The sequence below is a fragment of the Limulus polyphemus genome, unplaced genomic scaffold, assembly GCF_000517525.1.
Source record: "Limulus polyphemus unplaced genomic scaffold, Limulus_polyphemus-2.1.2 Scaffold4278, whole genome shotgun sequence".
In the NCBI taxonomy this organism is placed as follows: domain Eukaryota; kingdom Metazoa; phylum Arthropoda; class Merostomata; order Xiphosura; family Limulidae; genus Limulus; species Limulus polyphemus.
The window spans coordinates 58,659-72,557 of NW_013669888.1; the positions used below are offsets into that span (position 1 = coordinate 58,659).

At 34.9% G+C, this 13,899-nt stretch overlaps 1 protein-coding gene across 1 annotated transcript in view; it reads right to left on the bottom strand.

Moving 5' to 3' along the window:
- Window positions 1–13,899, bottom strand: part of LOC106470902 (cAMP-specific 3',5'-cyclic phosphodiesterase 7B-like) — a gene marked incomplete at its 5' end in the record, with an annotated part of 40,539 nt that overhangs the window by 1,075 nt on the left and 25,565 nt on the right. Inside the window, 6 exons of the mRNA XM_022399538.1 lie at window positions 267–380; window positions 2,268–2,330; window positions 3,636–3,717; window positions 8,505–8,596; window positions 9,746–9,877; window positions 12,705–12,805. Coding sequence (XP_022255246.1) covers window positions 267–380; window positions 2,268–2,330; window positions 3,636–3,717; window positions 8,505–8,596; window positions 9,746–9,877; window positions 12,705–12,805 — 584 coding nt within the window. The remainder of the gene's footprint in view (window positions 1–266; window positions 381–2,267; window positions 2,331–3,635; window positions 3,718–8,504; window positions 8,597–9,745; window positions 9,878–12,704; window positions 12,806–13,899) is intronic.

The following is a 13,899-nucleotide window of genomic DNA, read 5'->3' on the forward strand; positions in this document are numbered from 1 at the left end:
CAATTCAATTGCATTGTTGCCGTCACTTCTTGGCGGTCTTATATACAATAATACCGAAAATCTAGCAAACACTCGAGGCTTCACGAAGGGGAATGAATTTTCTAGAAGCTCATGACGTGTTATTAGCTTCACGTGACTTCCGCTGTCGTAACAATACCTTTCCTAAACTCTCACCTGTTAATGTAATTTTACACACTTCCTAAACTATCATCTGTTAATGTAATTTTACACACTTCCTAAACTATCACCAGTGAATGTAATTTTACACACTTTCTAAACTGACCTTGTTTATATAATTCCTCACACACTTGGTAACTCCACTGTTTACTGATGGGCCAAGGCCGGCACGGATTACACAAATCAGCACATTTCAAAGCAACCTGCAAACGGTACAAAGAAACAAAATATTCAGGCGAAAAAAAAGTCTTCTTCATAAAAAATTACTTTTAAGTTTTCAGTGTCACGTTTATATGAAAAATAACATCTACAGACTCGATTTTCCTTTAATATATATGCTAACATATGTAAACTAAGAAAATCAGGCCAAAAGGAGCAAGGACAACATTAAAAATAATAACACCATGTTACAAATTATAATGTAGTTAATTATATACGTATACTGGCTTTGGGGGAGTCTGCAGAAGTAGAACCCAGAAAGCGGAGAATATAGTTGTTTGTTGTTAAGTACAAAAGTTCAAAGTACTCTGCCCATTACGGGTATTGAAACCAGATTTTTGGCATCATAAACCTTCAGGCTTGACGCTGAGCTACTGGGGGCATACAACACATAAATGATTCAACCTTATCTCGTGTGCATCACCTATTATAAGTGTAACCATACAAAACAGTGATAAAAAAAAACAGATGTGGGTTCCCAAGCCCACAACGTCTCACATCTATGACATCTTTATTTGTCTGCAGTTAGTTGCTTGAAAAGAAAGAAGAAACAAATGAAACCAGCGGGTTATTAAAACGAACCACTGGGTGAGATAAGCAAAATTGATCATCCAAAGTAGGTATTCCAACCCCATAAAGTTAGTTAAGCTATAAACAATATCAGAAGGTGTATCATGTGCATAGTGTTAACTAATCAGCCATCCAAGTCGAGTTAATATAAAATAAGCTTTATGTGTTCCAATAATCGAAAACGAATATAGGATTAGATTAAGCTACTGATTATTGATAGTTTCCATAATACTTTTATAATCTAGAGTACTCTTCCGTTGGACTGGTGAAATGAAATAGTCCATGAGCCAGACCCCCAAAATTGAGAGTTGACTACCAAACAGAGGAACTGAACACCACTATAGTTTTTAGTTAGCCATATATCTGAAAATATGTGGTGGACATTTGAGATCCACAACTAAATTACTTTTGGCAGCCATTTTTCATGGTGCTTGCCAATTTATCAAAAATCACCAAAAATGCATCTGGGCATCTAAATCCAAGGTAACGTTGACAAAATTTATTTTAAATTAGGTTTTACTTGTAACTATTGTTTCTCTGTGAGAATTGAGTAAGGAAAGTCCAGAACTAGATGTCCAGTGTTCGCACAGCAAACATGGGGTCCATCGTCGTCAGTGGGAGATCCAATTTTTCTAAGATGTCCACATAGCCTATACTGAATGGGTTCAAAATCAATAGGCTTCTTCACACATGATTATCAATTGTCTATACCACCTTTCGCGAAGATTGGTATAGGAGTTTCAAACTTATCACGGTAAAAATTAAATCAAATATGCCCACCTAGCAGCCATAGTGGATATGGAACCAGGCTCAAGATCAAAAGGCTTCTTTTCACAGACCCATGCAACGTCTGTGCCAAGTTTTCTGACTATCAGATATAGCCTTCTAAAGTTATCGCTGTGAAAATAGCGGAGAAAAAGATACAAACTAATGACTAAGACATAAGGCCTTCCAATCTCAGAGACAGGAGGCCTATTAATAAAGACATTCAAAATTCAAAACGTATTTAATTAAACTGTAATACATTTTCCTTCAGCATAAACTTTATTTGAGGCATGTCAAGTTCTGGACTGTAGGCTAAGTAAAAAAAAAAAAATCAGCAAAATACTAGTTGAATTTCGCACAAAGCTACACGAGGGCTATCTGTGCAATAATAAAAATAAGGAGTCAATTGGTGGATTATGAAACAACATGTACGAAAAGTACAGTTAATAGATAAAACACTACAAAGTAATATTAACATACGTAATCATTATGATACAGAGAATGATTAATCACTTCCAGCATTGAGTCTTACATACCTGCAGGACAAAATGTCTTTTTTCTTTTTTGGTCAGGTCCACAGAAATTTCATCCATAGATTTCTAAGGAAAAAAATTATCTAATTTCCAAGACTTACCAAACTAAATGATTAGAAATCTAACTACAGAGCATGTCTTTAGTTATAGAAAGAGAAGCAAACTTGGATTATCCTGAAAGAAACTCTTATGAAAGGTCCCCAAGATCGTGGTAATACGTTAGGCTTAACTCGTGTTAGGCCTACTTTATATATATATGAATTTATGTTTATCGTGTGTTTACTTCATGGATCCAGAATAACTTTCCAAAGTACAGTTCAAATAACAATGTAGCATATCATAAACTATTTATTCTGCTCTCTGTTATTTTTATTTCCACAACATAATCTTTCAGTCCACATTTTATGAAAATACTCGACACTTTAAGAGTTAAAAGAATTAATGAACCACAACATGAAGACGGTACTATTGTATTATTGATACTAAGATACCGTTGAAGACTACAACTATTTCATCACTAACAATTCCACAAACGATATTATTTATATAGAGAGAAAACAGTATTTACCTCTCTTTACATATACTGAAAGAGGGAAGAATATATCTATATATTACACAAACATGTAAAGAGAGAACGAGTATGCTGTGTTTTGTATTTATACACATTTTCTAGGTCATCAATTTCAATCGTACTGTATATACGATTAAATATTTAATTTTAATCTTCCTTTCGTTTTTACGAAATTAACTTCGCTTACAAAATCCATATGTTTAGTGTAAATATTTTAAGACTATATGCTGCAACCTTCATAAAACAGGCAAATTTTCAAGTATGTAAGTGTGATAGTGTTAAATACTGTAACATTCATTTACTTCAGGAAGGTGAAATATTATCCAGTAATCAACAAAAATAACCACGTGGGTGATGTATTTGAACACTCACCACGTTTTAAGCATTTCCAAAGCTACTACAAACATAGTTCAAATGAGAGTTTAAATTGTGGTTTACAGAAATTTCCTACGCTACAATCATAACTGATTGGGAGCTATAAGTTATTTTGTTGAAGTCAAGTTATCTTTAACTACTGTGTACTGACAAAGAAACTGCTCTTTAAATAAAATTTTCCATAAACTTCAAACATCCATATTTTAAGGTGGTTCAAGAATTTAAAACTTGACGAACAAAATGTTATAATATCAAATAAGTCAAAGTCTGAAGCGTCGAAATATGTGTGACATTGGAATAGTGAAAAGTTAAGAAACAAATTTTATATTTCTAATAACTGTAGAATGGGAAGTGTTATAAGTCTTGAAGTTTATAGAAATAGTCATCATGTCTCTGGTGCTGAATTCACGTATTTATAGCCTAACCTTGAACTTAAGAAGAAAGTCCTGTTGTAGTGACAAGTCCGTGGACAGAATTAGTGATTGTATCGAGCGTTCTATCTCCACACTGAAAATAAACAAACAAACCTAGGCTAAGAAAACAGTTCATTTTATGTTTATAAAAATAACTAAATGCAATTAACAAATCTGTAAAAAAAAATTCATTATCGATTTTAGTAACTTTTTTTTTCCATCTTAATTTCACCATCACAGAAATTACAAATAAAATATATTACTATTTCAATCTAATAATATGTTACCTAATGCTTACAGTATAGATCCAAAAGAATTAATTGTAAAGTTGCAGGTGAAAGATATTACTATTTCACTCTAATAATCTACTTATTTAATGCTACAATACTGATCCAAAAGCACCAACTATACAGTTAAAGATGAAAGATATTATTATTTCACTCTAACAATCTACTTATTTAATGCTACAATACTGATCTCAAAGCACCAACTATACAGTTAAAGATGAAAGATATTACTCTCTAACAACCTACTTATTTAATGCTACAATACTGATCCAAAAGCACCAACTATACAGTTAAAGATGAAAGATATTTCACTCTAACAACCTACTTATTTAATGCTACAATACTGATCCAAAAGCACCAACTATACAGTTAAAGATGAAAGATATTTCACTCTAACAACCTACTTATTTAATGCTACAATACAGTTTCATGAACACTAACTTTGTAGATTAACGACACTACTAATTCGTTTTAAAAATCGCGACTATAAAGTTGAAAATAGTTTTTTTTTATTCATCTTAACGTTTCGGCTTTCGCAAGGTTTGTCTGCTCTTTTCGAACCTACAAATCATATAATAAATTATACAAAAAACAAAAACAAATAGAACAATAAAATATACCGACACGAGACAATGGTACGTGATAAAACAATGTATGAAAGGAAGGAGACGCTAGGGGGAACAAATAAGTTGGTAGATATGCGTATAAAATACACCAGAAAATCAGGTAGAAATAAATGTTAAAGCAAAATATTTTTACTTTATCACTAACTATAAAAATCTTATTCCCTTTGTAGAGAACGCTTTCACGATTCCTTTTTTGATAATGCTCAAAAATATACATCGTCGCTTAGCAACAAAAGTATCACCCGATTGTTCTTGGGCCAACTATGGTGTTTATGTTGGCTCAATATTCATGTTGATTTGTAAGAAAGATTTGTTTTTTAATCTTTATTTTTTATAACAACAAAATAGTTTACTTCAGAAGTTTTATGGCACTGAGTTGTAGCCAAAAGCAAAATATAATTTACCAAGTAGTATTTCAACTAAGCATTATGTTACGTCTATGTATTAGACTTCAAATAGGTCTGTTGTTACTAACTTTATACAGTCAGTGTTTAAAAAGTTATAAGTGGTGAATAAATGTTAAATAATAAATATTTTAACACACATATATTATCTATTTGGCTTTAAAACGTATAGAAACATAAACTTTATTACTACCAAATATCTTTTATCCTTTGTACAGTCGAAAGAGTTGAACATTTTTATCAAAATGTCCGCACTATTTTTTCTACTTCCTGACCTAGAATACAGTGAAAAGGCTCAAGAGTGCTATTTAAATGTCTTTCAGAGTTCACACGTACATTTGTTTACGATAACATTTCATTTGTCTTCGTAGTTTTTACTAAAAATGTAGTGATTAAAGAATTACTTGGAGAGTGATGAAATAAGTGAAGAGTAGGTGTATGTTGGAGGTACAGACAACTTTATTTTAGTTAAATTTTATAATTTTCGTTTATCATTCGACAATGGTTTCCTGTCATTTTTGACTGGCTTTTATAATAGTAATAATATTAAAAAACAAATATTAATACACCTGTTTCAGTATTAATATATCTGGTTAAAATGAAAAAATTACAATAAGTAAAAATAACTTATACCAGAATGAGCATTTGTTAGATAAAAATGGTGGAATACATACATGGAAATGTAAAAAAGAAAACATTTGAAATTGTTAAATAATTATGAAAAAAACACAAAATAAATTAATTGGGGTTTCAGCGTCAATAAATCATTTATAATAAATCGTACATTAAACAGGCCAACCACTATTACGAGTTATAAAATGAGTTATCTCCTAAATCAAAAGAGCTTCTTTATATACATTTTATCCAGAAAGTTCTCAGATTCCGTTCAGATGTCGAGCTTAAATAGTTAACCCTTCAGATTGTATTAAACTTTCAGCTGTGTCCCCCCTCCTTTTGCGTGACATCTTTAATGTCTTGGGGCATGTTCGTGAAATCCTTCTTGCAAGAAACACCGTTTTCTCCGATGCATGAAGCAGGACGTTTATGTACGTTGTATCTCGTACGCGACATTTTTTGTATGTTTCTTGTATAGATTTTTAAAACTACACGTTTCCTGACACAAAGTATCAATACTTATTTCGTTCATTGTTGCGAACTATCAATATTTCGCTTTAATCTTGAGTTTTCTCAGCATGTGTATATCTTCCAAGTTATTTTTTACTCTCTAACACCTGTTTTCTTTCATAGAAATGATTTGTTTGTTTTTGAATTTCGCGCAAAGCACCCTAACTATCAAGTCATGCCACGACCAACAAACAGATTTTCTACGCAACTATCGGAAATAATTGAATCAATCATACAACCAGGGACTAAATGACTGGTAGGTCTCCTTGTGACAAAAAAATTAGGTAATATATTCAACATCATTTCAAACCTAAGACCTTCATCATTTAAACGGTCACGTGTCAAACATAATTCTAGATGGATTCGACTATTTAACAAATTCTTGGTTAGTATTTTGTAAGACGTTAATGGTATAATGTATAGAAATAATGCTTATTATTTGATTACAATAGTCAACCAACAATACTCTGGAATAATGTGATACTAAACCATTTTGTCAATAGGTAAAAGTTACATCGAAAATAACTGAAGACAGTAGTGTACGTCTGTCTTGGCTGACATTTTAACAAGCTCTTTTCTCTGAAACATCAAGAATATTCTGATGAAATTCATCAGTTTGTCAAGACTGTCACTTCGCAACATGACACCACTCACTTCCTCCGACCTTTCTGATAAAAACGAGAAACTTATTTAAAAAGGAGCACTAAATGAAGATTTATATAGCAGGGTCGCTATTTTAAATGGTAATTCTTTGTACTAATCAAAGGTTCAGAAAAGGAAGTTTATATACTTTGTATTTTCTTTGAATCTTTTCATAAGACTAGATGTCTTAATGGTACTTACTCTAAAGCTGTAAAAGTTGTCTCGAAATATTGTTTCCCATTATGATGAGTCATTACATATCTGTGCAATTAAAAGAGCAGCACATGAGAAGCTTTCTAAACTGTATTAAAATATGCAAAAATGAAACTAGGATTTGGGAAGTAGAGATGACGTCATCATATACGTAAGGGAAAGGGGTGTAGAATGTAGATAGTGCTATGCTCTGTAAAGAGAAAGGTATTTAGGAAATAGATCTGTCATCCCACAGAGCCCCATCTCAGACAGCAGTGTTTATGTGTAAAGGTTTTGTATGTGGATTTCTTCATTTGTGTACAAACACTTAGAGTACTGGTACCATCACTCTGATGAGTTTTAATACTTGCTCCCAATACCCAGATATAGCTTTTCTAGATCTGGTATCGATCGGTTTGTCACTTTTTATCAGACCATTCCGTTCAAGGTATCTTTTGCACTAGACGTGTTTATTGGATATTACGTATTGTGGAATAGGTTTAACCTCACAGCCATTGAGACGCCCCGCACGACCATCAGATCAGTTAAGAACTCTTAAGTACCCAACCGCGTACGTGAATAGTCTAGTCACTTAACTAGTTTAATTACTTTGAATAAACAGCAATAAATTGTTTCGTCCGCGAAGCAGGAGTTTGTTACCTAGTTAAGTATGGAAACATTATACAAGCACAGCAAACGTTGCGGTAACCCTACTGATTCTATTCTACCCTATATCACTTGATGTACCTAGATCTCTTCCTTCAAAAACTGATACAGCTACTAATGTTGTTGTTTTGAATTTCGCGCAAAGGTACACGAAGGCTATCTGCGCTAGCCGTTCCTAATTTAGCAGTGTAAGACTAGAGGGAAGGCAGCTAGTCATCACCACCCTCCGCCAAATGTTTTAGCAACGAATAGTGGGATTGACCGTCACTTTATAACACCCCCACGGCTGAAAGGGCGAGCATGTTTGGTGGGATGGGGATTCGAACCCATGACCCTCAGATTGCGAGTCGAGTGCCCTAACCACCTGGCCAACCTTGATGTAAAAATGTCAGAAAAGGTAAAAGACAGGAGTTGGACACATTGTTTGATAGACAGTTGGATGAAGAAGGTGCTAGAAAGAATGATTCTGAGATATGGGGGACCGTATAGTTGAGAGGGTTGGAGATCTTGAACCAAGAACCTGCCCTTGAGTAAATAACTCAATACTACATGATGCAAAACCTTTGATTCTGTGATTAAGTAAAATGATTGTTAGCATAAGCACAACCACGGCTAAAATGTTAGGAGGCATAGCTTTTTATGAAGTCGTGTGTGCTGAAAATATTTAAAAAAATTCAACACGTGTGCCTGAATTTTTGAAGAGGGCATAAAGGGTACCTAAAAAAATGGATCAAGAACTCATCCACCCACCCCCAGTTGTTGTGCCTGTAAGCAACACTAAATATCAAATACAATACTTCGTTTTCCAATAAGATAAAAAAAACGAGACCATTAATTAGAACTATATTAAATACACTTCACAAATGTTTTAACTCTTTTCCGAACAATGGGCGAATATGAATGAACAAAGTTTAATATAAAACGAAAATTTCCTCTCACCATACATCCTTCTCTAGGTGATCCAATAACTTTGACTCCCTGAGGCATGAGACAGCCATCCTCCAGTGGTGAGTTTCCAGCACAGAAAAATTCTGTTAAGACAATAACGATTGTCAGGCAACATTCCTAATGTCGATAGTCTTCACGATTAAATACTGGTCTCTTTCCATTTCGTTTGACGGAATATGTATATGTATATTTAATTTCTTTTAAAAATAACGAAACAATGTAAAAGTTAGCACTAAACTCTTTATAATATCTCCTCGTTAGCTTTACCTGTATAGTACCGCTAGGTGGTTCGAAATGGCACACACAGTTTTACGTTTGTTTTACTTGTATAATACCGCCAGGTGGCTTGGTGGGTGGCATAAACTGCTAAACGTTAGCTTTACTGTATAGTACCGCCAGATGGCTTGGTGAGCGGCATAAACTGCTAAATGCTAGCTTTGCTGTATAGTACCGCCAGGTGGCTTGGTGAGTAGCATAAACTGCTAAACGCTAGCTTACTGTATAGTACCGCCAGATGGCTTGGTGAGCGGCATAAACTGCTAAATGCTAGCTTTACTGTATAGTACCGCTAGGTGGTTTGGTGTGTGGCATAAACTGCCAAATGCTAACTTTACTTTGTATAATGACACTAGGTTGTTTGGTGAGTAAACAGTTACAAATTTGCTTTATCTTGTATAAAATTAGGTGTGAGTGACCTTTACTTTATCTAATACCGCCAGGGGACTTAGTGGGTGATACAAACATCTGTCATGAGCTTTACCTTGCATAGTACCGCCAGGTATTTTGGTGGGCGACACAGACAGTTATGCGTTAGCTTTACCTGTATAGTACCGCTAGGTGGCTTAGTAAATGACACACACAGTTATACGTTAGCTTTATCTGTATAGTACCGCCAGGTGGTTCGAAATTTCACACAAAGTTATACGTTTGCTTTACTTTGTATAATACCGCCAGGTGACTCAATGAGCGGCACACAAAGTTATACGTTGGCTTTACTTTGTATAATACCGCCAGGCGGTTTGGTGGGTGCCATAGACAGTTATACGTTAGCTCATTTTGTATAGTACCGCTAGGTGGTTGGAAGTGGCACACAAAGTTATACGTTAGGTTTACTCTGTATAGTACCGCCAGGTGGCTCGATGAGTGGCATACAAAGTTATAAATGAGCTTTACCTTGTATAGTACCGCTGGGTGGTTTGGTGGGTGCCATAGACAGTTATACGTTAGCTTACCTTGTATAATACTGCTAGGTGGTTGGAAGTGGCCAGTAAAAAAGGCTGGGTGAAACCTGGGTGATCAAGGTCATGACAAACTGCAGCTATAAGACAGGCCATGATTTCCACTGGATCCAAATACTTTGAAATCTGACAACATACAAAAGAAGTGCTTAGTCATTCGATTCTCGTTCGACTAACTTCGCAAATCGGTGTAGATTGCTGTGATAAAACACTGACACAAAGTTTAACAAAGCTGTATTTTCCAGTTCTTTAAAACACAAATCAGCTTAATTGAAGAATAAAATATGATGGTATTTCTTTTATTTTTTTTCAATTTTAACTAGGATTTTTACAGTTTCTCTTCTTGGTTTTTAAAAAAGCTATTATATCGCTAATTCCAACATTGAAATCTCACAGACTGACACGTACCATTATTTTGTTATTTGTCTACGCTGGCGCCCTCTATTAACAGATATATAATTATAAATGAACTGGACCTTTTTCGGCTCTTAAACCTGATGTATACCTGATATCCTAATTCTGCTTACCTATACCTCCCCCCTACGGTGGCTAAACGATCAGCTCGGGGGCTCATAACGATAAAATGTAGGGCTCAATCCTTGCTATAGACATAACGCAAATAGCCTATTGTGCAGTTTTGTATTTAAAACAAGAAAAAACTTGTTTTTTGAAGGATATATCTAAGACGGGCACGGCATAGTAGCTAACATGCTGGGCTGTAAATCCGAGGACCCGAAGTTCGCGTCCTATTGACGCAAAATCTTGATTAGAGCAGCTCGAGAGTTGACGGTGGGTGCTATTTTCTCCTCTAATCTGCCAGTTAAAAATTTGAAACTGCTAGTGCAGATAGCTGTTATGGAACTTTTTTGTGAATATTCGAAAGAAGCGAACAAACCTTTACACCCTGCCGTTGATGCAACATGAAAATAATTACAATTCTTACCGTCGTATTCCTGTTCTGATTAACCTATAAAATGGTTACAACTTTAATTTGCCATTACTCATGGTTACTGCTGAGTAGTGGAATTTCCCGCAACCGGTATACTTAATTCAGTGACAAGTGGTGAATCAAATAATAGATTGGGCTTCATATGTATTTCTAGAGCTTGGAACTTCTTAGTAGAGGATTAAGGAAACGAGACCAGTTATATTATTCAGTAGGGCTAATATACGAGTTTGATCCATGCAGTGGGCACAGAACCAAAAGCCAATTTTACAGTGTTTCGCTTTTTTAACAATACCGTACGCAATATCATTCCTTACTCCGTCATGTGCTGCCATCTTTTGACAACAGAGGTTGTTGTTCATTGCGAGTTTTGCTGTGTTGATTGTTAAGCTTAAAAAATACGATATTTCACGATTTGTTCAAGAACGAACGTTACGAAGCCGTATAGAAAATTATACAATATGTATTCGATAATTGGTGAAGTATAACGACCAATTTCATTTTATTTTTGAGTTCTATGCAGTGAATATTATAAACAACTAAAAAGTCAGCTCGATAAAACTGAAACAATGTCCATTTCATTGATTTTTTTGTTTTACTGAAAATGACCTGGTGAACCTTTCTCTCTTTGTATAAGTGGGTAACCACCCCATCAGGAAAGGAAGTGGGTTTTAGGAACCAGCTACACGTTTAGAAGGAGCAGTGGGGCATAAAAAAGTAAATAGAAAAGATAGGAGGTTCTTATTTTATATTCTAGTTTGTCAATATCAATACTTTGAGTTCCTAATTCGTAAGAAACTTTAGACTTTGTATTTGGACATCACAAACATATAATTTGAATCAATGCTGCATTCAACATACCACGTGCCACACAAAAATCTATATTTAAGTGTGTTCTTTTAATTTTTACTTTTAAATTAAGAAACTAACTAATATATAGTACTAAAATTTGAATTATAATATACAATTTGTTACCAAACTTATTGACATAAATTCATAAAAATAGTAGTTCAATAAAATTTTGAATGCAAGTCAACAAACGCGATGACCCGTGACGATAAGGTTAATAAACATCTCCAATAGTACTAAACTTGACCAAGGAGAAGAAAACAAAATGCAAACTGGGAATTACGTACACAGCGTGTAACCCCATTTCTTGAAGTAGTTATTCAGAAGCGTCTTACTAACGAGTCACGTCCAGTTAACGTAAATGATATTTAGCGTGAAACGTTCGGGTTCTTCCCACACAGAAAAGCAACTCTGTCAGTCGCCCTACGTGTGATTGCTTTGAATTCAGTTTCAGCGCCAGGTTATTAGATTTGGTAGCGAATGGTCGTTCACACTGGTCCGGTCACCGAGCTAACAGTTTTATACTGATTGATTTTAGTTGGGCATCTCTAAGCTCCATGTCGTTCGACACTCTGTAATGTTTGTTAAGCAGTTAGTTACGATACCGTCGTCATGCTTAAGTGTTCAGTTCTTTATTAGTGCATTCATACAACAATCAAAACGAATCAATTTAAGCAGGATTATGAAGTACAATATACTGACATCAATTTAAGCAGGATTTTAAAGTACAATATACTGACATCAATTTAAGCAGTATTATAAAGTACAATATACTGACATCAATTTAAGCAGGATTTTAAAGTAGAGGATACTAGCATCAATTTAAGCAGGATTTTAAAGTACAGGATACTGACATCAATTTAAGCAGGATTTTAAAGTACATGATACTGACATCAATTTAAGCAGGATTTTAAAGTAGAGGATACTAGCATCAATTTAAGCAGGATTTTAAAGTACAATATACTGACATCAATTTAAGCAGGATTTTAAAGTACATGATACTGACATCAATTTAAGCAGGATTTTAAAGTACAGGATACTAGCATCAATTTAAGCAGGATTTTAAAGTACAATATACTGATATCAATTTAAGCAGGATTTTAAAGTACAGGATACTGATATCAATTTAAGCAGGATTTTGAAGTATAGGATACTCACAGTTTCCTCTTGGAGAAAACAATGCAACGCTTGAGTGACGTCAGCGGCATGAACGGCATTATGGTAGGGATTGTCTCTATGGTAACCACTCTCCACTAGAGCTGCGACATTGTAAGGAGAAAAAGATTTAAGTTTAAACTAGCGAGATACCTTTAAATGAAAAATTCATAAAAACAACTTAACAGATACTCGCCTTAATTAAGACCCAGTGGCACAACTGTATGTCTGCGGACTTACAACGCTAGAATCCGGGTTTCGATACAGATAGCCAATTGTGTAAATCCACTCCTAGAGAGTCATGTTATGTACGTAGGTTGATATAATAATCTCGTAGGGTGTAAATCAACACCTAGATGGTCATGTTATGTAGGTAGGTTCATATAATGATCTCGTAGGGTGTAAATCCACTCCTAGAGGGTCATGTTATGTAGGTAGGTCCATATAATGATCTCGTAGGGTGTAAATCCACTCCTAGAGGGTCATGTTATGTACGTAGGTTCATATAATGATCTCGTAGGGTGTAAATCCACTCCCAGAGGGTCATGTTATGTACGTAGGTTCATATAACGATCTCGTAGGGTGTAAATCCACTCCCAGAGGGTCATGTTATGTACGTAGGTTCATATAACGATCTCGTAGGGTGTAAATCCACTCCAGAGGGCCATGTTATGTACGTAGGTTCATATAACGATCTCGTAGGGTGTAAATCCACTCCTAGAGGGTCATGTTATGTACGTAGGTTCATATAATGATCTCGTAGGGTGTAAATCCACTCCTAGAGGGTCATGTTATGTACGTAGGTTTATATAACGATCTCGTAGGGTGTAAATCCACTCCTAGAGGGTCATGTTATGTACGTAGGTTTATATAACGATCTCGTAGGGTGTAAATCCACTACTAGAGGGCCATGTTATGTACGTAGATTCATATAATGATCTCGTATGGTGTAAATCCACTCCTAGACGGTCATGTTATGTACGTAGGTTCATATAATGATCTCGTAGGGTGTAAATCCACTCCTAGAAGGCCATGTTATGTACGTAGATTCATATAATGATCTCGTATGGTGTAAATCCACTCCTAGAGGGTCATGTTATGTACGTAGGTTCATATAATGATCTCGTATGGTGTAAATCCACTCCTGGAGGGTGATGTTATGTACGTAGGTTCATATAATGATCTCGTATGGTGTAAA